The 26780-nt window shown below is 46.0% G+C and overlaps 1 protein-coding gene across 5 annotated transcripts in view; it reads left to right on the forward strand.

Moving 5' to 3' along the window:
* Positions 1-26780, forward strand: part of DSCAML1 (DS cell adhesion molecule like 1) — a 516476-nt gene that overhangs the window by 313718 nt on the left and 175978 nt on the right. For 4 of the 5 annotated variants that reach the window (XM_078682268.1, XM_078682269.1, XM_078682271.1 and 1 more), the window contains exons 5-11: positions 3884-4162; positions 4981-5256; positions 6304-6600; positions 13965-14237; positions 17607-17885; positions 25261-25380; positions 25891-26067. In XM_078682268.1, coding sequence (XP_078538394.1) covers positions 3884-4162; positions 4981-5256; positions 6304-6600; positions 13965-14237; positions 17607-17885; positions 25261-25380; positions 25891-26067 — 1701 coding nt within the window. Of the gene's footprint in view, positions 1-3883; positions 4163-4980; positions 5257-6303; positions 6601-13964; positions 14238-17606; positions 17886-25260; positions 25381-25890; positions 26068-26780 lie in introns of those variants that run through there. The other variant, XM_078682272.1, reaches the window with a different exon arrangement.

The raw sequence follows: 26780 nt of genomic DNA on the forward strand, positions 1-26780 counted from the left end.
TGATTGAGCAAATCTAATGACCCTGGATGTCTTGGGATGATCATCAGCGAGATGAAGACCTCTCAACATTAGTGTTTGCAGAAGCGTGTGTTCTTGCTGGTCTAAGGCTACAAGAAAGAATATGTGGGTAATTATATTTTTTCCATCCAGCTGCCTTCACCGGGTGTCTGCTTTTTAGTGTGAGGAATTTGGAGTCTAGTCTTGCTGTAGCCTGATGCTAGGGAGGGGACACATCGATGACCTCCAACACAACCCCTTTCTTCCCACTACCTTCCAAACTATTCCAAAGGACATCATCCAAATCAATATAAGTGAGATAGAAGCATGGATCCATTCAGCTTCCATTATTAATGAGCTAATAATCATAGGGAAATGAATACCAAGTGGCAAAAAAACAGAATCTCACATGTGTTGTAATGGAGATCCATAACCACACTAACACAGTGCCCTGTATATGTTTTCTCCACTTGTGTGGTCAGGTGGATAGTGTCATCATCGGGTCGTAATCACTTGAGTGTTCAGTTCTCGAAGTGATTTACCAACCTCCACCAGGAGGGAAACTGTCTGTGTGGTTCGCAGTCGTGAGGCGTGACTAATGAGTAATATCTCCTATCCTGTTTAAAGAAACTTTATTAGGTTAGGATAGGGACATGATTAAAAGAAAATGCGGTGCTTAAGTGGATTGGTTAATGGTCCACTGCACCTAGTGAGGGGTTGACATGTTTCGGCCTTAGGATTGCTCTTACGAGTCAGGTGGGCTTCTTCAGGACTGTAGAGTGTAAGGTGGTCTTCACATTTTGGAACACCTTTATTGCAGAGAGGATGAGCACATTCACTTACTCTTCTTTGTAAGTGAGCACAATGGCTCACGGTTTATGTAGTCATAGGTGCAGTCTTTACCTATGACTTGACAAGAAAAGAGGAAGAAAATTCATAATGGGGTGCATAACTTGGTGATTTGCACAGTGTATTATTATTACATGATTTCGGCTCCCTTCACACGTTCACCCTGTGACGAGCCATCGCAGGCAGTTCAGTGACTCCCCTCTCCCCCAGCAGCAAGGATAGCTGGGTATGAGTCAATACTTTCAACAATAGCAGCGAGTAACAATACCCCCAACAAAAATATTTTAAGTATTATATAAGCCTGGGGTGTCCAACATACTAGTTCTAGGGGGGAGGAATCTATTTTGGATTTTGGAAATGAGATTCATGTAGATGTACTTCGTGTCAATTTTGGCTAAGTGAATATCCCAATACCAAAGGGGATGATGGACGGAGTGCTTGAGCAAATCAAATACTCACCCCCAGCCAACTGATCTGGGTTTAATCCATCATCATTCTTTAGCTAACGCCACCACCCCAGTTCAGACATGGCCATATGTAAATCAGTCTGACCCTGTGCCTCATGGGAACAGTCCAGCCCGAACTACCAAGCCATGTCTTTCCTGGACCGGAAACAAGCATCCTGGGACTGGTTTCTGGCTAATCAGCCTTCATCAGCCAGGCTTGCTTGAATCCAGTGACAAAGTGAGCAAGGGACCCACGTCTGGGCATACCCTGCCAACTTAGGGCGAACAAAGCGATACCATGCCACCGGAATCAAGCTATCCTGGCTGATGAGGGCTGAAATCCCTAAACCGGTCCTAGGATGCTTGTTTCCAGTCCAGGTAGGACCTGGCTTGGCAGTTCGGGCTGGACTGTTCCCATGGGACACAGGGTCAAGACTGATTTGCATATGGCTGGGTTCAAGCTGGAATGGCATGGTGAGCAAAAAACAATGGATTTAGGACCAGATCTCTGTACTAGGGTGAATGTATGACATTGTTCCGCATTCTGTCCATCAACTATTGTTTTTGCATTTGTCACCCCGAGTGGGACCGGTATGCTCAGACGGGAGTCCCGTGCTCTCCACGCCACTGGAATCAAGCTATCCTAGCTGATGAGGGCTGAAAGCCCGAAACCGGTCCTAGGATGCTTGTTTCCAGTCCAGGGAGGACCTGACTTGGCATTTCGGGCTGGACTGTTCCCATTGGGCGCAGGGTCATGACTAATTTGCATATGGCTGGGTTCAAACTGGAATGGCATGGTGAGCAAAAAATCGATGGATTTAGGCCCAGATTTCTGTACTGGGGTGAATGTATAATATTGTTCTACATACTGTCCATCAACTGTTGTTTTTGCATGTGAAAATCCTGCAAATCCTGCATGGACTGACCCTTCCGTACCGTACCCACACTTAACACCACTGAAAGCAGAAATCGGGGTGCCTTTGCTACCATGCCATTCTATCCAAACAGTGTCACCAGCAGGACTGTGGCACAAGGAGGGTATCGGCTATCATGGTTTCTAAAATACTCCCATTCAAAAATGATCTCCTGAACCTCATATCAGGAGAGAGACACGCATAGCAGGCCGAACATTGCAACAGTGATTTTCAGCCCCCCACCCCCCCCCTACAAAGGCTCGCGCGCCGGTTGTACTCGGTGCCTTCGGATGGAAGACTTACATTATACAATATTGACCCGTTATTGACCGCACACCGCAAACGGAATTGTCTCCTGGGCGCTTCAATAATTGGATGTTGTTACCACCAGCGGTATTCACAGAAGTAACTCGAACTGGCGGTGGTTAATACCAGGCCCCCGGTCCACCTCAGGCGCCATTGATAAGATAGTCCGAGTGTTATTCCCGGGTCTTGACTTAAACTGTATTGATCGGCTGTCCCTATATTGCAATTACTTGTCTCTTAGATGTTCTTTTGAGTCGGGCAGCATTACTTGTGTAAGGGCTTCCGAGAGACACGCCGCTTTATTACATTCAATTTCCAATGGAAGGGAGATCGGGGGATTTCAGCTGTTTTGACTGTTGATATTGAATTTGTCAGTTTCTGTATTATCTCCGTTTTCAACTTCAGTGTGGAATTTTTCACCATACTGAATAGAAAGCTCTTAAACATATTGAACATGGCGGGGGGCCAGTGGGGTGAGCCAAAACAGAAAAGAGGGATACACAATTCGATTGATTCCAAAGTCTATTAAACTATTAAGATGCCGTTGATGAACCTTTTCATTATCTACAATAACGGGTGTATGTAACCTCTCTGCTTACTGTGTCAGATGTTTGTGCGATATAATGGACCGTCTAACAGTTAATGAAAAGCTCGATCGTGACATGGTCCTGTGGGAGGCCTTCCAGTCTGGCAGTACACCTTTCAACTCATAGTTGTAAAACACAGGCCGAGAGGCAGTGTGCTTGGCATTGCATATAATGGCACTCAAGCAAGATTTTTAAAATGTTTATCACGTGCTGTTATTGGATTTTTTTAAATGTATATCACGGTCCATTATTTGATTTTTTTTAATTTATATCACGTGACGTTATTTAAAATAGGATTGAGATATTGGGGTGATGCGCAACATTTATTTGTATTTTTGTTATCTATAGTGCATGCTGAATGTATAATTTTGTGGATTTTCTAACTGGTGAATTGAAAAGTTCCACAAGGCTGAAGGTCTAAATAACCATGAAGAGGTTACATTGCAGACCTGAATTGTGCATTGATTGGTTTAAACATTTACTGAAATTAGGGAGCCATTTAATGTATAAATGATGACTGGATCAGATCCTAATTCCGAAGTTCTCTGCATGCACGTGGGACAAATTTAACTATCGTAGTCTTACCTCATGAGCCCATCTCTCATGACGTCACAACCCTTAGCATCCAGACAAGATCGTACCTATGGTTCCATTTTCCCACCCCTTCTCACTCTCTGACACCACGCCTTCTACCTGTGCCAGCCTAGAACTTGCATAAAGTGTTGAGCAGCATATAAGCGTACTTATAGTGTCCAGGACATGACTCCATGTTTCTTTCTCCTAGACCCTTCCGAGTCCAGCCCCACCATCCTGGACAGTTTCAGTTCACGGGAAGTGAAAGCGGGGCAGGAAGTAGAGCTTCCATGCATCGCTTCTGGGTACCCGAATCTGTCCAGCCGCTGGATCAAAGATGGCCGCCCTGTGCCCACCGACAGCCGCTGGACCAAGCGCAGCATGGGTCTCACTATCAGCGACCTGCGTGTGGAGGACAGCGGCACCTATATCTGCGAGGTCATCAACAACTTTGGGTCAGCAGAGGTCAGCGGCACCCTGACTGTTATAGGTAAGAGGTTGCAGCGGGTGGCAGGCTGGATGTTTCAGTGCAGGAGTGATGTTGACAGACTGAGCAAACTACAAAGAAGAGAGGGTCCTTCCTGTAGTGAAAATTAATCGACAAAGCTGCAAAAAAGTTATATAGTGTTATAATGTGACATTAAAACAAATATTAAAAAACAACCGCTCGCCTTTCACTGGGCGCAAAGCATGCAACAAAAAACACTCCTCTCTGATCTTATCCAACCACACAGAGAGGAATACCCACTGACTGGTTAGCTTCTTGGTCAGAGGCAGAGATGCCCTCTTGTTTATGTATAGACCAGCAAACTCAAAAAACCCTCCCATGCACCGTGGATTGTTATAGTTAGAAAGTTATTATTGTGGGGGTTAGCGTATGCTCCTGTGATAGAGGAATCTTATTATGGTAAGGTCTACTATTGTTTTTTTGTTTGGTGTTAGTATTGTGGGGGTTTTATTGTGAGGGTTGATTTCTGGAGGCTATTATAATTTTGCAAGATTCTTGTTGTGGGAGGTTCCTATTGTCAGGTTCTTTCTGCGTAAGGTCTCGTTTTGGGAGGGTCTTGTAGCAGGAGGTTATTGTTATGGGACGTTCTTGGTGTGGAAGCATCTTATTGTGGGAGTTGGTATTGTCGTACGTTCTTACTGTAGGTTAGAATTCTGGGATTTTCTTATTTTGGGGTATACCCCTATTAATGATAATTGTAGACGTTATCTCATCTGGACTTATGATCCACCACCCCTAACTGCAGTCCCATGATCATCTTCTCACTCATGACTTTGTCTTTTTCTGTCTCTGACCCTTAGAACCCCTACGAGTCACCCTCACACCAAAGAAGCTGAAGACGGGCATTGGCAGCACAGTCATCCTGTCATGTGCCCTGACCGGCTCGCCAGAGTACATCATCCGCTGGTATCGCAACACTGAACTGGTGATAGCCGATGACTTCATCTCCATCCGGGGCATTGGAAACGAGACCCTGCTTATCACTTCAGCCCAGAAGAGCCACTCTGGTGCCTACCAGTGCTTTGCCATCCGTAAAGCACTGACAGCCCAAGACTTCTCCATCATCGTCCTGGAGGGTGAGTGGGCCGGTCTAGAGTAACAAGAGGCTAGGTGTGCGGAGGGAGAAGAGAAAGGGGGAGTGATGGGATAGGGAAGGGTGAGTATAAAATGAAAAAGAGAACGGGAATATGGCAAGAAATAAAAGGATGGGAGATAACAGGATCGAGACCTAGAAAAGAGATCCGGGTGACGGAGAAGTGAAGCGGTATAGGAGACTGGATGGGAAGGTGGAGATAGACCGATAAGGGATTATACAAGATGATTACCTGGAGTGGTATGGGAGAGATGGTTACCAAGGACACCATTTTAACCCAGAAGGAAGGGTTGAGGAGGGAAACTATGGAAGAGGTGCACTAAGGGAATAAAAACGTAAATGTGGACAAGTCAAAGTGGTGGGGTAATTGACGTTTAATTGGAATAACACAATGTACAGATGAACCGAGAGTTTTGGCATCAGTGTGTAAGGCTGGACATTATATGCTAGGTGATGTGGACGGGGACAGAGGAGTCAAATCCCCCATTCCTACAAGGTGCCAATATAGTTGAACAACAACAAGAGCCATTTGATAACTTTCCAACTCTTGCTGATCAAGCAATAAAAAGGCAACTCAAAATGTAACTCATTATTAAAAGTGGCCAACTATCCCCAACTGACAGCCTGGATGAAGCCAACTTTAATCATCTGGGCTTCCTGCCAATCAAAGAGAAGAGGATCATTTTACCCTTGTTTTTGACTCTTGGTCGTCTCTAGAATTTAACCCCAATTATAAAATGGCTCCCAAGCACTCTAATGATAGAAAATGTCCAAGCAATCTGATGTCCTCTGTGTTGAGTTCTGCAACAAGTGAGAGAAACAGCTGCCCAAGAAATCTAATAACTACCCATCCCTGGAAGTTGCTGCTGCAGAGAGAGGAAGCAAGACATCAGGGGAGTAGTAGAGGAAGGTGACGTGTACAAAAGTCATGAGACAAGGGGTATCAGGACGCTTTAAGTACCATTCATGTCTGTGGCCCCAAAGCTTTACTGACTTTGGACCTCCTTGTTTCTTTGTGCTCTCCCCACAGACGGCACCCCTCGGATCACCTCATCATTCAGTGAGAAGGTGGTGAACCCTGGGGAGCAGTTCTCTCTTATGTGCACAGCCAAAGGTGCCCCCCCACCCACCATCACATGGACCCTCGACGATGAGCCCATCGTGAAGGACAACGGGCACCGCAGCAACCAGTACACCATGTCAGACGGTACCACTGTGAGCCACATGAACGTCACCAGCCCGCAGATCAAGGATGGAGGCGTGTACCGGTGCGCCGCGCGCAACTCAGTGGGCAGTGCGGAGTACCAAGCGCGAATAAACGTAAGAGGTGCCTGTCCTACTTTAAATATCAGAATAGGATTGAATTTTGCTTCTGTTTGGTGAAAATGTTCACAATCCCTCCCCATCCATGCTCCTGTCATTTTCATATCCCTGCTCCTTGTGTGGCTCTTTATTCTCATTCAGTCCCACATGGCCCTCACTATAAATCTACCCCTCTTTGCTATTCTTGTGTGTTTATTTTGCTCTTAATCCCAGATATACTTCCACTGATTGTCCCCCAAAAGATTCTGCTTTTCTTTCTCTTTGCTCATTTCTAATTCTTTTAATTGCTTCTCAGAAATGTCAATATATTTCTCCTCACTCTCTGCACATTTTTCACTCTTTTATTTTTCTCCGGGAGAAGACTCCGTCTGCATACACTAACATCACCCATTTCCCTGTTTGTTGTTACCCCCTTCGTATTAGAGAGTACGCCTTTCTTTCTACTCCTGACCGTAAACATTCTCTGCCCCTCTGTTTGCACCAAGTTTATTTTTGGCACCCTTTTTTCTCTAGATGTATTTTTCAAGCCCCCCACTACCCGATTACCAGTGCTTTTTCTGAGTTCCTTGTCCTTATAATGAGAGCCAGTGGCCCTGCTTCCTTCAATTGCATCTCCTTGTTAGACTCTCGCTCGTCATGCCAGGGCAGTACTGCTTCACACACCACCTTTCTTCTTCTCTCGCCCCTTTCCAAGAAAACCGGACTTTTTCTAATTCCCACTCACCAAGCCATTGCACCTTCCACCCTCCATCCAACTTGACCTCCTCAGCAGAGCACTCTACTCTCTTCCACTTGCTTTCATTTTAGAGCATACTAAGAAGCCCCCATGCCGCACCTTATCTCCAGGTCATGGACAGTACTACAGTTGATGCTGTCCTTTCTCTTTTCTGCCTCCGAGTCCTGGATATTGTTGATTACAAAGTTTACCAAGCCTCTGTTAGAGCCCTTGGGTGTGCGGTACAGCTGAGGTGGAGCCGACAAGGCCTTCTCCAAGAAGCGGTTGAGCGTTTGGGCTTATTTACAATGCAACACAAAAGTTAGAGATATAACGAATGCCAAGGCAGATATATACACACAGTGCAGTCCATAGCAGTTACGAGGTGGCTGAGAGGATTTCAAGCCTAACCCTATGGGGTAAAACTCAACTCAACGCAATGCAATGCAAGTCTGTGGGGTCTTTGTCTTCAGCCACTTTCAATGTTCTTGGATTCGGTATCACATCGATACTTTCCAACTAGGGAGCAAATCAGAGAGACATAGATTATATCGTTAGAAACCATCCCAGTGTAGCCCAGCAGTCTGGTGGAGCTCAGTGGGCTGAGGGACACCACTCTACGTGGGAGGGAAAAGTCCAATTAATTCCTGGAAATTTCACAAAGGTTTATTTAGAGTACAACAGAGCATGCTTTTAGTCACTCTACTGTTGGTGTTATCAGGAAAAGTTTAGAGGCAGTATCTTAAAACTGACTGATTATCAGTGAATTCTTTGGTGCCCATAGGGAATTGTTGTCTTATGTGCAGTCATTACCGTTGGGCATAATGGGGCCCTGTTGTGGTGTCCCTTAGGGCGTAGGGCACTCTTGGGGAGTCTCTCATATTCTGGTCTTGCTAGTTGTTCCGGCGTCCCCAGTTTTTTGTATTTTTATCTTGGGAAAAGCCCGGTTTTCACTTCCTTCCTGAACTTAAGTGGTCTTGCTTATGGGGTCCCTAGTTTTTCACATCTTTATCCTGGGAAAAGACAGATTTTCGCTTGTTTCCTGAACTTTAGATGTTTCTTATCTTGGTTGCCAATAAGTTTCAGAGTTTGAGTGCCGGTGCTGACAATAATTCTTTTCTTATAGGAGGGGTGTTGTTCCAAGGTCCAAGTCTTCAGCATAGATTCCGGTTCCTGGAGTACCATTGAGATGTTGATTGTGCGTGTACCGCAAGCTTATCTCTTGGATGGCTTTCACAAACCATGCAAAGTGCCTATAGGCAATGTGTCTCGCTATCATTAGCCAGTCTAATGCTTGCACCACTGGTTTTCTGTTCTTTAGTGTGGAGGTGTGATAGCAGCCTTGCAGCTATGTTTTAGACCTATGTTTTACATTTAGATCCTTCATAGCTTGTGTAGTAGGAAGCAGTTGCTATTGTTTAAGAAAAAAATCCCTAGGCAACAGTTGGTCTAAAGAATATAATAGACCATAATTCTAACATGATTGGAAAAGTCTCAGTGTACCATCTTTATATTAAAAAAACTCATTGCACAATCAAACAATGAATCAATCTTACACCAAAGACAATAAACAGATAAAGGAAAACATTAAAACACATATAAAGAATAGAAAACAATACAATATGGTTTTTTTTAATACATTCAATGATGGATCTTCGATGGGTTGTTTGATTGTCATTGTCGATATTATGTTCATTTACACAGTACAATATAATCGTTTGTAGTCTTTTTTTAATCTCTTTACACGAATAAAATGAGTTTTTTATATAAAGATGGTACAATGAGTCTTTTCCAATCATGTTAGAATTATGGTCTATTGTATTCTTTAGACCAACTGATGCCTAGGGATTTTTTTCTGAAACAATTGTATTTTCCCTGACCTAGGAACATTTATTAGTAGCAGGGGGTCCTTATATTTACATTGTGTAGGATGCAGTTGCAAACCATTTGGGCTACCTACTAGTGATATTATGAAGGTGAGACTGGCCTGTTGTTTCTGATGCTCTCTCTGATGAGGGAAGATGCATCTTGGTGTTTGAATTGGCTAGACATACTTCTAGCGTCTTAATTGACATGTGGGGCCGGGTTTGGGTCAATTACCTCTGAGGTTTCTGACCGCCCATACTGTTGCTAGTGGATCCTTCACTTCTTTGGACGATATTGTTGTAGTGTGGCACATATTCCATTTTCTACAGCTTATGAGCTCGGTTTTTACAGAGTTGAGTTTAAGATCATTGGACTTCAGCTATTCATCAGTGACACATATACAGTCATAAAGTTGAGATGTGTTTATGTTCTCAGGATTTTCCAGTTTAGGATAATATGTGCATCATCTGCACAGTTATACAATGTCAGACTGAGTGCTTTGATCATCATGTTTGGTAAGGGGTGAGGTAGAGGCTGAACAGGAGTGGGGAAATGATGGAGTCTTGTAGGATGCTGCAGGATGGTGCATGAGGTGGAGAGAGATTCAGTGGTGTTATCACAATGCTTTGTGAGTCTTCAAGGGAAGAGGAGAGCCAAGGTGTGGTATTTCCTTGTATGCCAAGCTTTTTAGCCACAGTAGTAGTGTATGGGGATGAGTAATGTTAAGGGTGGCAGATGGTAAGTAATAGTGCTGCCAATTCCATCACTATTTACTGTTAATTTTAGGGCACACTCAGAATGGATATCAAAGCTGCCTCAGTGGCGCTAAAAAAAACAGATTGTTGGTCCGAGAGTATGTTGTTCTCAACAAAGTTGGACTTTGGCAGAAGGCCGCCCTTTATATCAGTTTTCTTAAGAATGGCCGATTGGCAATTTGTGTGTATTTGTCCAGATTAGACGGCTCAAGGTTTGTTTTCTTCAGCAGTGGTCAGATGAAGGAGGTCTTGAGTTTGGATGGGAATGTTCATGTGCTTAGGACATTGTGCAAGAGGCTCTGTGTCACAGACTCTGAATCTTCACAAGCCTGTATTTCATTCTAGACAGTTGTGGTTGAATTGTTCCCCCGCGTGGAGATGTGGGGATCCAGAAGGCTTGTTCAAGATGTGATGATTACTTGTGATACTTCAATATCTCTGGACCACTGGTGGTGGTTGAACATGTCTTCACTGGAAAGTTGCTGTGGAAATACAGTGCAAGTCTCGGGGCGGGCAGGAATTTCAGGGTAACCAAAAGTGGTCAAATAGGTCTACAAGAACAGGGATCAGGGAGCTCTTGTGTGCCAACGGAGTCCTTCACTTGTACGACTGTTGTAGACAACACCAAGTCAGTGAATCTATATAATCAATAATTGTGCGAATAGCCTTTTATTCAGATCCATGGCATGTAAACTTACCTCATAAATATTCATTGTGGAAATCGTGTATGTCCACCTGGATTCAAGCCAAAGTCCCTTTGAAAAAAGAAGGGGCAGTAGGAAGATACAGATTGAACTGACAACATTGATTGCCAAACACTAGCCAACAGGTTATGCTGGGCATCTACATTAGAATGCTGCTCTGAGCAGAAAACGCACGGCATACTTAAAAACACTGTTCAACTCCTTGTGCCTAGCCATACACGAGCCTCCGTTTTACCAGGGATAACTGCTTAACTCACAACTACCCTCATGAAGTTGTCTCTTCTTCTTCCTTACTCTTCTTTCCCTTTTCACTCTTGTTCCTTTCTCTTTGCCTCACTTCCCTCCATGTAGTGTTTCCTCTGCCAGACATGGTGCTGTTTGTGTGTGTATGCACTTGCCTGTCTGCCTATCTGTATCCCTGCTAATTTTTATTCTGTTGGACCACACTGTAAATGCATTCCAGTGAAAATGGAAGCACACATCCAAAAAGCCATTAGAAAGAGAGTGATACTAAAATACTCCTGTAGGCTGATCCAGGATGGGATTGGCAATGCCTCAAGCCCACTGCTGAAGGATTCTGGGTCAAAGAACCAATGGCTGAAGGAGGCCGACCCATAGTCTCATACAGTATGTATAGAAAACTATGTTTGCCTCGAATGGTACAGGGGCGGTTGCACGTCAAACCGAACAAATCTTTATATACGAAAGGTGCACACCGACTTGAGTGTCCCATGGATTTCGGTCCACAAATGGTGCAGGCCTTTTACAGTGTAAAGCCAAGATACTGCAGTGATACCCTTTGTCTACATATTTTCAATGTACTGTGCCCTTGCAGTGTAATTTTGGGGTATCTCGGCACTGGAGGTGCACTTGAAATGCAACTTCAGTTTTATTGCAGGGTGTACTGGCAGTGAAGCTCCTGTGTACTTCTGCAGTGCAACTATACTTGTAATCTAACTGCATTGTTCGTGAACTGCAACTCCTGTACAGTGGCTCAGTGTTTTTGCGGTGTAACTTCAAAGAACTTTGCTAGTGTGAAACATATTTGCACTGAACCTATATCTGAACTTCAGAGCAAAGTACCACTCAGTTCTACACAGTGCATCTCCATTCTAATTTCAGTATATTTCAGTTCAGCAGAGTGTTCCGGTTACTTACAGTTTTTTCTGTGCTGCACACTATTTGCTGAATAACTGCTGTCTGTTTCAGTGCTGCTGCTCGTCTGCAGGATACAATCCACGGACGTCAGTACTCCTCATCACAGTTCCTGGTTTTCTGTAGAGCAGCTTCAGCAATGCAGTGTATCGACAGTACAAGTCTAGTGTACACCAGTGCTGCACAGTGCCTCTGCAGTGGACGTCCAACGTATTTAAATGTATTGTACCATGCTTCTGAATGAGAAGCCCGGTGTACTTCCATACCCACTCCGTGCATCCACAGGGAAAGTCCAGTGTATTTCAGTACTGCACAGTGCACCTGAAGTACAAGCCCAGTGTACATAAGTGCTGCAAAGTGCATCTGCAGTGGAAGTTATCGAATGCAGCACTGCACAGAGCATCTGCAATGACAGCCCATGTATTTACATTCTGTATAGTAGATCTTGAGTGGAAGTTCGTATACTTCAGTTCTGCAGTGGAAAATTGATTGTGATTCAGTACTGCATAGAGGAAATACAGTGAACGTACAGCGTAATGGAGAACTGCACTGTGTATCAGCATGTGCTTCCTTAGAACACACTTGCTTTGCATCATAGCCACTGTGTGCTTCTATACTGCACCATGTACCTAAAAGGCAGCTTCGATGTACCTTATCAGTGCTCAGAAGCAAAAGGAACAAATGATAAACGGAATGCTGAACAATACGAACATTCACCCCCAGTCACAAAGATCTGGGTTCAATCAATCGTTCTTTTGCTCACCACGTCATCTCAGTTTGGACCCAGCCATATGGAAATCAGTCTTTACCCTGCTCCTCATGAGAACAGTCCAGCCCGAACTGCCAAGCCAGGTCCTTCTTCCTGGACCGGAAACAAACATCCTTGGACCGGTTTCGGGGCATCATCCTTCATCAGCCAGGCTCGCTTGAATCCAGTGGCGCAGTGAGCATGGAACACACGTCTGGGCAAACTGGAATGGCATGGGGAGCAAATGAACTATTGATGTAGGCCCAGATCTGTAATCTAGGGTGAATGCTTGACATTATTCAACATTCTGTCCATCAATTTTTCTTTTTGCATTTGTCACCCTGAGTGAGACGGGGGATGTCCAAACTTGGGTCGCATGCTCTCCATGCCACTGGTGTCAAGCTAGCCTGACTGATGAGGGGTGAAACCCCGAAACCAGTCCCAGGATGCTTGTTTCTGATTCTGGGAGGACCTGGCCTGGCAGTACGGGCTGGACTGTTCCCATGTGGGGCAGAGCCAAGACTGATTTGCATATGTTTGAGTTTAAACTGGAAAGGCATGGGGAGCAAAAAAACGACTTAAGCCCAGATCTCTGTATGGGGTGAATGTTTGACATTGTTCAGCATTCTGTCCATCAATTGTTCTTTTTGCATTTATCAGTGTGCTGAGCATCTGCAGTGGAGTTCCAGTATAGAGACCCTTTCCCTCGAATGTATGGTCTTTCTCCTGCAATCCTGCTCCACAGACACCACACCCACCTTATGTGTGCTGTCTCTCTTCCACAGACTAGCCTCAGCCCTCCACCCATCTCATGCATTGCTGTTCCCTTCCATTCCCGTTCCACACACCCACTCCTTTCTGATGTATGTCCTATTTAACTGTTGCTCCACTAAAGCTTCCTTGCACTCCTGCCTAACCTAATCTCTATCATGTATTGTTAGTCTTTTCCACACACTCCCCCGCATTGGTGACATTTTTATCCTCTTATGTCAACAGACCTACTCTCATGTATGGTCTCTCTCCTCCACTATTTGTTCAAAGGTCTCCCTACTCACCACCTCTCGTATATTATCTCTCTCCTCCACTCTTGGTTGAAAGACCTTCTCACTCACCACGTCTCATGTATGGTGTCTTTCCTCCACTCTTGAATCAGAGACCTTCACCACAGCCCCTGTGCCACCTCTGATTTTTCATCTCTCCCCGCTCCTGTTCCACAGACATCCTACATCTTGATGTATGATCTTTCTCTTCAGTCTTCCTCCACAAACACCCTGCCCTTCTGATGCTTGGTCTCTCTCCTTCATCTTGTCCCAGATACCCTCCCCTCCTCCCACCTCTCTTAATGTCTGGACTGCTTTCTACGAGGGGCGGTTCCAGAGTCCACCTAACGTGCTTGTATCCTGCTCTCTCCTTCTGTCTCCCTAGGTCCCCCCAGCATCCGGACGATGAAGAACATCACGGCCGTGGCTGGGCGGGACACATTTATCCACTGCCGGGTCATAGGGTACCCCTATTATTCCATCAAGTGGCTGAAGGACGCGCTGCTGCTGCCTGACAACCATCGGCAGGTGGTCTTCGAAAACGGCACTCTTAAGCTGATGGACGTGCAGAAAGTGATGGACGAGGGGGAGTACCTGTGCAGCGTGCTCATCCAGCCCCAGCTGTCCATCAGCGAGAGTGTCCACGTCACCGTAAAAGGTAGGAGTATCTTCAGGGCAGAGACCACAATTTCTCCTTTTACTTTGTGGGGTAGTGTCCGCTGTTGACTCTGAGAGCCTTTATCTTGGGTTCCTGAGGTAGTCCGGGATTACTGACAGTGTCACATGGCGTCTTGGGTCAGTCAGTTGTTCGTGGGCAGTATCCTGTGCCGGTACTATAAGGCCTTCTCTTTAGGCATTGGTTACTGAGTAGTGTGGGTTCTGTGAGGCCTTCTTTTAGGACCCCAGGCAGTCAGTGGGACTAGATAATATTCTCTGAGACTTACTCTTGGGGACCTAGGGAAGTCAGGAGTTAATGGGAAGTATCGTGTGGAGTCCTGGGGAAGTCCGAGGTTACTGTGCAGGGTCCTGGGCAAATTCTGTCAGGCGTTCCTTCTTGGGGCCATGGTGCTGTGCTCCGTGTAGCTCAATGAAGCCTGTGCTTGGGGTCATGGCGCAGTCATGGTTGCTTGGCAGCTTCTATCATTGGCTCGGCGAGGGCTCCTCTTGTCTTGGGGGCCATGTTCTGACCACTTCTCTGGGAGTCCTTGGTTATCTGTAGTTAGTGGACAGTATGCTGCGGGGATTCTGGGATCCTGGGGTTGACCGGGGTTACTTACAGTATCCTGTGGGATCCAGAGACAGTTGGAGGTTACTGGATAGCGTCATCCCAAATTGATTTTCTGACACCTCTTGGACTCCTAGGGCAGCCGGTGGTTATCAGATGATATCATGGACCCCTACTGCCTTTTATAACAGGTATCCAAAGGTTTCAAGATAATATTAATTGACCCCAATTGGACAACCAAGTTACTAGCTTTGGTCAGGTGCCTCTCTGGTTAACACCGTCGAGACTAATTCAGTGTGACCCAGTAAACTTACTGATTTAAAAGTACAGGGTTGAACACAGGCAGGGTCGAAGTGGCCTATAGGGCAACTAGGCAGTGCCAGAAGGGCTGGTCTAACCGGCCAGTGTGTGAGACATCCCTTTGGCTGTTCCTGGGCCTCTTTATGGTGTTGTGAGCCGGTGTTTACCTTTGATTTTCATAATCTTGCCACAAACATTACACAAATGCGTCCAGTCCCCAACACCCACTTTTTAAGCTATGTGAGTTGCTAATTGGAGCCACATTTTTTTTTACTCCTGGCATACTTTCTGTCCCAGTCCAACAGAAGCACAAACAAGCACACACAGGTCCGACAAATATTTGAGAATAAGAAATGAGGACCTGACTGAGATTTTACTGAAAGGGAGACTAGGCAGCTTCCCTCGAGGGATGCAGGTGAATTCCGCTATAGCCCTGAACTACAATCTAGTGCCAATACCACAAGGCGCTTCATCGCCGTCTATGATCCGGATCTGGTGGTTTAGGGGACTAATGTGTCCACTGTAGAGGCCGGTGGTGGACCTGGTCACAGGTTCAAATCCCCAGAGTTCCATTCAGCCTTTCATCCTTCTGAGATCAATAAAATGAGTACCATTGAGTAGGGTAACAATAAACACGTTATTCAGCTCCAAGATGCCCTTCTGGGTGAACGTGTGCTTTACAAATACACGTTATGTTATGTTACATTATGAGGGGCAGCAGCAATCTCCATCAAGGTTGAGGGGGTGCCTTATTTCAAGAAGTACTAGGTTGTGCTGTTGTGCAGTTTTTGTTGAAAGGTGGACATTGTGGTCCAACTTTTTCTCAGGCCGTGTAGAGGTCTTTTGTCCCCGCTTTGGCTCCAGGCTTGTCATGAGCCCCCTCCGCCCCTTACCTAGGCAGACCAGCCGTCTGTTTCCCTCGCAGTATGCCCTGTCTCAGTACAGAAAATGGTTAGGCCCATCTCACCTCCTCTTTCTGGGGGTTGGTTAGTCTTCACCCCGTATAGGCTGCAGAAGGCAGAGCAGCCACTCTCCTAGAGGGAACAGTGCATAATTTCCACACAGCCTACTTCCGATAAATGACTGAAGGCTCATAGATGGAACCCCAGTTCTAATAGCAGATCAAGGCATTGTACCCCAGGCTGTGCCCGCTGTGTCGCCCAGCCCTGCAGTGACAGGATTTGTAGCCCCGCTCCATCCAGTCCTGGTAGTGGCAGGCTGTGTAACCCATCCATTCTTGCTTACCCCGCTCCCCGCTGACCCAGGCATGGATCAATATCCCTCATCAACCCAAAATCACAGGTTTTCCTTGTAAACACGGACTCTTAAGTGCCTGACCTGCACCCGCCTCACCTCCCAGTGCTGTACCAGTGTTTTTGTGGGCTTTTAAAGACCGATGCCCAGGGGCCTCGCAAAGCTCACTGAACACGCTAAAAGCATCAACCCGCTATCAATAATTGATTGGCAGCAGGGGAGTGATTAAACCCGATTGAGTGAGCTGCCGGCTTTTAGGCCGCAAATGTTCACCTCTCTCCAGTCTAAGGCAACAGAGCTGTCACTCGAGTAGCACAGGTCTCACAGGCTCGTCTCTCGGAGGGCAGAACTATACTTTATTAGCCAGATCATAAAATCCCGGGTTCCCGACAGCTGAGCTATCGCTCAGGTTACACAGCTCTCCAGGCTTAGACTTGTGAGTTTGTTTCTATGTGGTGGAAGGGGCAAGAGGGTGGAGGTAGCAAGTTGGGCTTTATTGCACCTTGCAGGCTGCACTGCCAAGCTGGCGCCACTTGTTTGGTAAAATAAAAAAATAACAGAGGTCGAGCAGAAAGGCATGAGCCTGGCACCGACTCTCCGCTTCAGAGAGCAAATCTATCCCACAGGTTACAGAGATCTCGCAGACTCCGATCTCGGAGAGTGGAGCTATCTTTAAGGTTAGGTTGAAATCTTAGGTTCAGACCTCAGACAGCAGAGAGGTTACCTCCGGTTGCATATCTGTGACAGGGTAAGGCCCCGCACAGACGAGTTGTCCCCCATGTAAAGCTCTTCCGGGGACAGGCATCGGACAGTAGAGCTATCTCTCAACTAACTGCTGAGTTAGCCCAAAGTAAGCACAGATCGTACAGGATCGGATATGAAAAGACCAGCCCCTAATGCACACCGATATTTGAGGTTCAGAGAAGGACTAGTTTTACACAGACTATGCAGTTCAGATCTTTGATAGGCACTCCTGTCTCTTTGATATTGAGGGGTCTGCAGCAATTGCCTATTAAAGGCAAGCAATGATTACCTCAGTAGAGCTTGGAGCCCTTGGTTTTAAGGATCTGCAGTGGTTCTCTACGAGGGACCTGGACTGATTGGTTCGGAGTGCCCTCCTATGATTGGTTGTTAAGTATGCATATTACTTGGTTCTGACTGGAGTCCCTTGAGCAGAGCTACATTTCTTCATGGTACCCAGTGGCTTTTAATTTACTCTCTATTTAAACCTTTCCTTGTTTCTCACAGTCCCACCTCTTATCCAACCCTTCGAGTTCCCACCAGCATCCATCGGCCAGCTGCTCTACATCCCATGTGTGGTGTCTTCGGGGGACATGCCCATCCGGATTACCTGGAGGAAGGACGGGCAGGTGATCATTTCTGGGTCAGGGGTCACCATTGAGTCCAAGGAGTTCATGAGCTCCCTGCAGATTTCCAGTGTGTCCCTCAAACACAATGGCAACTACACTTGCATTGCCAGCAACGCAGCTGCAACCGTCAGCCGGGAGCGGCAGCTCGTTGTGCGAGGTAAGGCTTCTCCGTCTGCTACGTCTGCATGATTGCAATGAGGAAATAGGATCCTTGTGATTCGTTGCATGTAGTCACATTGATCATAGGAGTATTGTTGTTGGTTGTCTGCAATTGCTCGAACAGTTAGTATAACCCCATTGGCTGTGTGCAATCATTTGAAGGCAAGCAGAATTGTGATTGGCTCTGTGTACCTCCTGTTTTATTGTTTTTTTGTAATGTGCAAACTCTAGCTGAATCGTCTCAATACGAGGCCCTCTAGAACAGTCCCTGAGGGTGACACAGAAGAGGGAATCAGAGAATGAGTTCAATAGGACTTTTTAGGTTGGTTCAACAGGGTGAACCTACCAAAGAATATTAAAATGTTCTGCTTGTGGCAAGCTACACCCAGCTGTGCCAGGGAGTGAATCTGTTTTTTTGCAAGCTGAGTATGGTATTGTATTGTATTAAAATATAGTGCTGTCCTACGTCTTGTGTGCATCAGAAATGTTACCAAAATGTGTCCAAGCCATCACTCATATCATGCGGCTTGCTTCTCTATGAGGGTTGCCTCTGTTGTGAAAGTATTTTATGAGGCCACAGGTCGGGCTTGCTTGTCTTGGGACTGGGTGGTTAGTGGGTGAATACTTCCTTTTAATCTTATTGGTGATCTGTCTCAGTGCTGATGTTGCCACCTCCAGTTGTACAGCCTATCTATACAGTCTCAGGCAACTTGGACTGTTACTGCTTCTAAACAAATTGAAAACCAGAATGGTATTTTTGGAACCCCTTCATGCAACAGAGCCAGTACTCCCTATGACTCAAGTCCTTCCTTCAGAATTATGGTGCATGTAAGAACCAACTTTGTAAATAGTTAAGGTAACTGTAAATAGATATATATTGCTCTCGACTTGAAGGATCTGCAACAATACCCTCTTGGTTTTGATTTTGTCAGCTGACCCATTTTTCAAAACAAAGGCTCGTTCTTCAACACCTTTAGGCCTTAGCTTGTCATAAGCAGAGGAGACTTTAATGCCGTTGGCATGCCCATCGAGTCTTGGCAGGATGTGTTCTGGGCTTTATAATCCTTCTGTCTGACTCCCGATTGTTTGTGTAGGTGGCTGAACAGATGCCCGAGAAGAACTTTTGATTGGCTGACACAAATTACTTGCATAGAATGATCATTCTGGTTGGTTGCTTGCTTGCTTGGTGTGAGTGAGCCTTTTTGGTTGGCTGTGTAGAATTGCTGTGCACAGTGTAGGCTGTGTTGGGCTGACTGAACCCCCTTAGTGAGAAGCAGGGTTTTCCCAGGGCAGTCATAAGGACACAGAACAGATTTCAATGGAAATCACAATTCATCAAACTTACATAGGCTTCAGATGGTTCAGCCAATGATAATATGTGAAAACCGCTTGAGAGGCTCATGACGTCTAGTTTTAGGCACCAGTCCTAGTCTTCAACGATCCTTTGCTGTTCTGTGACCTTTAAATCCACATGGTCACCCCTTAACCTAAACTCTTATAGTCATTTACCAGGTCTTTGCACATTTAAGGCTTTTATAGTGTCATGTTTTTTTAGGGAAAAAAGGAACACAATTAATAAAGAAAAAAAATAAGAGGGTAATATAGAGTAAGGGCTCCTAATAAACCCCTAGAAGATTGCATTAGATTGGAGAAAGCATTGAGTGTGCTGCTTTCAATGTCTTGCTGCCACCAGCAGAACCTTAAGTGAAGATTCTCTCCACCAGATGACTTCTCGACTCTTCCTGTACCTCATGTACTAGCAGCAATGACATCCTTCTTCAGTCAGCTGAATCCCCCCTCTCTCTCTCTCTGTGTCTGAAGTCATGGAGCTCTGACATTTTCCCAGCATGCAGTTTTTCAGCGTGGGCAGTAGATTTTCAGCATGGGCATTTATTCGGTGTGGATAGATTTTCTTTTCAGCATAAGTAGTATTCAGTGTTTAATGTTCTTCAGAAAGCATATGGTAAAGATTCTCTTGCTGTGCCTCCTCATTCCTTCAAATAGATGGGTCCAAAAATGTAAGTTGTCTTTCTGATTGGAAAGAATTGTAAAAGGCAATCATTATCATGGTGGTGTCGTGAAAGGACCACCAGGATGCCCTACACCACCTGCAGATTGTTTTATCCCTGTACTTTTCAATGTGAAGCCGCGAAGTTTAAAATATAAGAGTGTAATATCTTTACTTTAGGCTAGAAGCACTATTTATTCTAGCTCCTGCTGCGATGGTTTAACACCAGCCCGAAAGGTGTTGGCAGGATGTACCTCAGGCCGTTAAACTCCCTCATATTTGCAAGACTCCTTTGAAGTGTCGTTCTGTGGTGAAACACAAGAGTGCTGCAACAAAGACAGGCCCTTATTCCATGTTTTGGTGTCACCAAGTCAAGAGACCAAGTTGTAGGTAGCAAATATGGATGACAAAAAGGCAATGACTTTTCCATCGCAAGAGCAGATTCTGTATCTTCAGAGCATATTTCTGCACTACCGGACATCAGTCTAAAAGCTTGTAAAGTGATGAAGCCAAGAGCGGTGCTGGTCAACCTCCAGCAATGGATGGACAGTCAGGGGTTTTTTGAACCAGGTTACTGGGTCAGTCAAGGGGTTGTAAAACAGCAGGAGCTTCAGGAGTGGCACAGGAAGGTGATGGAACTATGTTGGCCGATTGCATCATTCTTGTAGACCCACTGCCAGGTCCCACTGGAGCACGGTCCTGCCTGGGTATGTGGTCAGTAGTCTCGCACTAAGCGGATTTGTCAACTTCCAGATGTTACATTACTAGCTGAAGTCCTGACAGAGGGGAATGATGAAGATATTTTGAACGTTTCATAGCTTAATTCTTTTATCTCCTACTCATTGCCAAGTCACACTAGACAAGACCAACAGTGGTTGGGCGGCTAATAGTTCCGTGTGAAATTCTGACAAAGAGGGAGGCGATAAAGCTGTAAGGGATGACCGCAGCATGCTTTTAGGGATTTTACCAGGGCACACTGGAGGACACTCAGTCAGTGGACGGACGATTGATGGTCAGTCTCGGGAGGGTGATCCAATCCAAGGGTTGTTGCACTTATGGTAATAAAGCCTTTACCATTGATCCACCAACATATAGTCTGACATGGGAAATACATTGAGGATTGGAGACCAAGGAGTCCGGCAGCACTACAGATGAGAACTTAGTAGGTATGGGGACACAAATGATATCACGGGCATGTTAACCCTGATACAGCCCACACTTGAATACTACAGGCCTAGCCTCCAAGGCTTTGAAAACGATAAAGTAACACAATGGTGCAGATCAGGGAGGATAATATTATGTCTGTACTGTATAGTGAATCTCTATGATTGCGGTCTCCCTGGTTATTGGGGTAAGAAGAGAACTGGATCCCCAGGCAAGCGTCCAAGAAATACTTTGGACATCGGAGCACACACCAGGACCAGATTTAACACACACACACACACACACACACACACACACACAGAAGCACGTTTAATCAGATTAAAGGGACAGTGCAGCTGTCCACAATAGTCCCTGGAGGGCCAATGCAGGCTAGATTTTCAGGCTGTACAGATTAGATCAATTTACATAAAGTGCACACAGGGGTTTCATTTACACAGTCAGTGTTTATCCTGAAAAAGGTGGCCTGGATCTGGCCCTCTTCAAACTATGTTGGATGCCCTTGTTAACCACCGGGTCCGGTTCACTCTGCTATATAGTCTCCAGAATCGACTTGTTCCCATGGTTCTCGAGGTAATTCACATTTCTCCCATCAGGTTTCTTGCATATTCTCTGAGATGAAAGATGGCCAACCACGTGTGTTTTTCTCCCAACAGAAAGGCAGGTGTACTTGAAGCAGTTAGAGTTTGAGGCCTATTTTGAACCTGCATGAAGCAGTTCAGCTTACAGGTGTGGATGAGAGTGTGCCATTGTTGAGGTACCTGGCGCGAGAGAACCTTGAACGTTGAGGAGGTGCAGAGGGAAGATGCTGGGATGATGAACCACTGTTAGACTGAATACTCTGTCGTGAGCATCACCGTGTGGTGAAGAAAACGGGTGTACACAACTGTAATCAAAACTCAAAACGATGAGTTGTTTCCATCCCATATGTACTCTGCTGTGGTTACTAGTTCAAGGGATCATGGGAAGAGGGTCTCCAGGTCAGTCAGGGGTCAATGACCTTTAAATGGGGTTGGTAGTAGTCCTTTACTTCTGGTACCAGGGTCCACTTTATTACTTGACCCAAAGCAGATCACCAAGTAGATCCCTTTAGCACTCACCCCTCAGGATGCTTGACTCAGAGATCCTAGGCTTTCTCAGGTGATGCTGTGGTCTAGAGACTCAGAACTTGGCATAATATAATATCTGTCAATTAATGTCCAGTCAGCTTTTTCTTAAAGAAGAGTGTTATTTTACACACAGCTACGCATGACACACAGAAACAAATTCACCTGGAGAAAAGAAAGGCAATGTTAAACAATGTAAACATCTTTGCACAGTAAACATTTTCAGTCTGCTGGTTTTAACACGGGGTCATTACAAAGAATAATCCTCTGCCTATGTGCTTGGACACATCATATATTATAATACTATCAGGCCTTTTTCAAAAGATCTCTGGGAGGGTCGCCTCCTGAGAGCCACTGAGATCACTTTCAGCCTCCTCTTTATCTCTCTCATGTTTTCTGTGTGATCCGAGGATCACAAAGCCCTACTATGGGGTAGCGTCTTCACCAGTAGTCCTCTGCCTTGCTACCTGCGCACAAGCGGAATGGAACCATGGGCTCCACAGCCTCCCATACCCAACTCCAAGCCCTGCACTGCTCTCGGGGGTCTCAGTGCCACTTCTTCGGCCCACTTTCGTCCACCCACGCAAAGTGAAGCGCTCACCCCAGCTGCCCAAAGACACTCCTACACTCCTCAACAATGGTGCTGGCGAGATCTCAGATGAAAGGGAGTCCTCAATGGAGGGCTAATGATGTGCCCTAGTGACAGCACCCAGGCTGCCCAGCCTCTACAGGGGCCTAGAATGAAAGTCCCACACTTTTTCAGAAATGGCTGAACATTGCAAGGCTGCATTAAAGCCTACAATTTCCAAGACTTATTGCATTTAACCTCGACTAACTTGTTATGAAGCCACACACTTAGAGGGAACCTGGCAAATACTGCCAGATTGTGATGCACATGGACGCCCACGGAGACAAGGATGATGTGGCAGGGACCAAGACCTGGGCTAAAAAGGTATATCTATGCAGCTGCTTGGCAGCAAATTTGGATGTGGTTTGTGGGGGGGTTTGCAGTTTAATACTCACTAGTAACGCCATGAAGACTCCTAGACCAGGCAGAGGGACCAAGCAAGTTGTAGGTACTGTTGTAGGTATCCAGGGACACACTGAGAATTTCAGGGATGGGGAAAGCTCATCACAGTTCCTTGTAGGAATCATCTTCCATCTAGCCTTGCAACAGTTCTGCTGAGATCATGTATGTGTCCCTCTGCAAAGCTTCCTCAGGAGGTCTCTGATCTGGCCTGGACAGCCTTTGCTCCTGTTGAGGTATCATTCTGGCACCTCTTTCCACAGACGTTTGATGTCCCTGACTTTGCCAGGGAGCTCGCAGGCAAATACTTCAGGACTAGAGAGCTGTCCTCCTTTTCAAGAGTATCCTTGCACACTGATGTGGAGTTCCTACGACATATTTATACCTGACTGGAAGACGCAAATGAAAATTCCTCAGTTCTTTGTTTTGAGGGGTGGAATTTGCTGTGCTTTGTCATGCATGATGCAAAACAAAAGCACACATGAAAGAGAGGCCTAACCACCCAGCAGCTACACAAAACTGGCTGGGGAAAATGGAAGTGAGAAGATGCGAGAGTCTATAGACTGGTCCTCCCCTCCCTCTAGCTACAGTGGCTGGGCTCACTTCAAAGAGGAGGCTGGGAAAAGGCCTGGGACGTCCCAGGGCTTTTCCCTCAATCAGCACAGAATGTGAGCAGTCACACTTCCATTCTCCATTTTGTCCATCACCCACACACAAATTTCAAAATAAATACATACATTGCCATATTGTAAACCACAGCAAAGACACACTGCCTCGTAAATGCAGAGCAGAACTCACCACAAGTGTCCCACATGGATGGAGCGACGGGCCCGGCTAAGGGAGACCAGGCAGACCCTTTAACAGTGGAGGGGAACAGGCATCTCTGCCTCTAAAGGCGATAGATAAGAGGTTTATCCATTCCAGTATACCTGAATGCGGCCACCACTATATATGTGCTATATGTGGGATACTTGTAAAGCGCACTGTTACTCTACCCGAGTATCCTGGCGCTGTAGACCGCTGGGGAACCCGTCCTGGTTTTCCCTGTGAGATGGTCCCTTTCAGGGTGAAACCAGGCATCCCCGGCGTCTGTGGGGGGCCGTTGTAGAGATGAGGCAAGCTTAATGCCCAGAGTTACCGAGTGTGTTCCCTGGTTAGAGTAGGCACTGAGGCGAGAATTATGGAGTCCGTTGACCCTGGTCCAAGACCCTGCCGCGTCGGGAATTGAACCCTGGTCCCGGGCCGTTCTCTGCTTACAGGTCTGCTGCCTCTAACCAGTGAGCCACACCTCTCCACTGCCAGTCCCTCTAAGTTAAGTGAGAGTACAAGTAGTCACTCTCAAAACAAAAGGTGCACTTTTGATGCCCCTCCTGACCTCAAACACAGACTCGGGGTCTGAGACCATTACACAGGAGCCCTCAGTAAATATGCATCCTTGTGTGTTTTTTATGGAAGTGAAAAAATAAAGCATCTACAGAGACTTTCACACTCTTGCCACAAGTGGGGCACGGGCGGGGGGGGGGGGGGGGTGTTAAACAGACCCATGCAGGTGACATTTATGGTCAGTACCTGTATTGCAGATGACCTGGGCTGAAGTGGGTAGGAAGGTTAAACAAAGCTTCATTTGAAAGGGAGAGAACACACATGTTTAAGTGAAGTTAATATTTTATTTCCCACAAGGACCTTTTCTTGCGCCATTTTCATCCCATGGTTCACAGCAGACCATGAAAGCTCGTGCTGGCAATAGCAGAAAGTGTTCCCAAACATGCCATTGTATTACATGGAAAAGCTTACAGCTGCTAGGACACAAAAGAAAAAGCAGCTTTGAAAAGGACCAAGGCAACAAAGTGGAACAGAAGTACTCTGCTGAAAGTAAGGGTAGAGCTTGAGACCATGTACAGGCAGGAAGTGTATGTATGGTTCAGTTGGGCCGAGGGCTCTGTGCCTGCCCTCACGGTCATGTGTGAGTGATGAAAGTTCCTGGCTGTCATCCCGCCTGACTCCTCTCACTATCACTGATTTGTCCATGCCTTGTACATTGTCGCATCATTCTCCATCGCCTTCTTTTCAGTGCCCCCTCGCTTCGTGGTGCAGCCCAATAACCAAGATGGCATCTATGGCAAAGCTGGGGTGCTTAACTGCTCTGTGGATGGGTACCCTCCCCCAAAGGTCATGTGGAAGCACGCGCATGGTGAGTATTGCTGTCCATCTCTTCCTCATCCCTCAGTGCTATGCACTATGAGGTGCTGGATCTGTGTTCTGAAAACAGTTTCAATAAGCAGGTCATAAGCATCATAAACAAAGATTAGAAATCATATACAGTTTTTATAAAATGGAAACTGATAAAGTGCACACACAACTGGAGACATTTGCAACAGAACACAATACAATGCTTGTAATGACAGCTTCAGTGAAATATCACCTTCTAACCGAATACAAACATTTTTGTAAATGTCAAGTGATTGAAAGTTTTAGCAACAGCGGTGCATAACCAAGTGCTGACATGTTTCGCACACCAGCTATTTGCCTTCATCAGGCCACATCTTGGTAGCCTAGCTAATCGTTCTCGAAGTCAGAAAAAAACGTTGTTGATGTATGGGGAAGAAACAGTTTCACAGGTTCATTGAGATTCAATGACTTGCACAAATGAATAAATGAGACCAGTCTCCCTGTACTAACTGCTGTCTCTTTTCTGCACCAGGAAGTGGAAATCCCCAGCAGTACCACCCTGTACCACTGACAGGACGCATCCAGATCCTTCCCAACAGCTCATTGCTCATCCGCCACGTCCTGGAGGAGGACATTGGCTTCTACCTGTGCCAGGCCAGCAATGGCGTGGGCCCCGACATCAGCAAAGCCATGTTCCTGACTGTCAAGAGTGAGTATATCTGCACTGGAGGCCTCGGGCCCTGGGCTTGAAGCTTGTGGTTTCAGGAGGGAGTGGGGACTCCACTAGGGACTATTGATAAAGGATGGATAGATCAAAGTTTCAGTAACCATGCCGGCCATAATCAGAAGGCTCAGTTGTTGGAAATTTGACATTAAGAGAGTGTTGGAAGGGGAATCTTGTCATGATAGTGGAAGATTGGCAGAACTGTGAGAGAAAATGGCAGTCCCTGTGTGGGTCCAATCGGTGGGATGTGTCACGTAATTGGCCAATTCCTTCTGTTATTCACCTTTCCTGGGTAAATGTATCCCTCTGCCCTCTTGTCTCCAATGACAAACCTCTGATCCTAGAAGAGGTCCTGGCCAAGGTGCTGCCACCAAAAATAACCATCACAAGGGTCGAATTACCACTGCCGAGGTCATTACACATCCCGCCTCCACAATGAGGGAGAGAGGAAAATAGCAGGGATGAGAAAGCACTTGTAAGTAACTGATAAACGAAATGTAAGGCTGAATGAAGAGGCTGATTATTAACATTAAAACAGAAAATTAAAAGTGTGAAGATGACCTGAAAGTCAAGGTTTGGGTCTTTGGTTGTCGTCTGGTGCAGTGATAAAGTCGTTTTAGTTCTTATTGTCAGCTGGCTCTGAGAGGGACGTCATGTTTGGGGTCGTTGGTCTCTTCTGGCTTAGTGATTACGTCATT

This window comes from Lissotriton helveticus, chromosome 3_1 (assembly GCF_964261635.1).
Source record: "Lissotriton helveticus chromosome 3_1, aLisHel1.1, whole genome shotgun sequence".
Taxonomy (NCBI): Eukaryota; Metazoa; Chordata; class Amphibia; order Caudata; family Salamandridae; genus Lissotriton; species Lissotriton helveticus.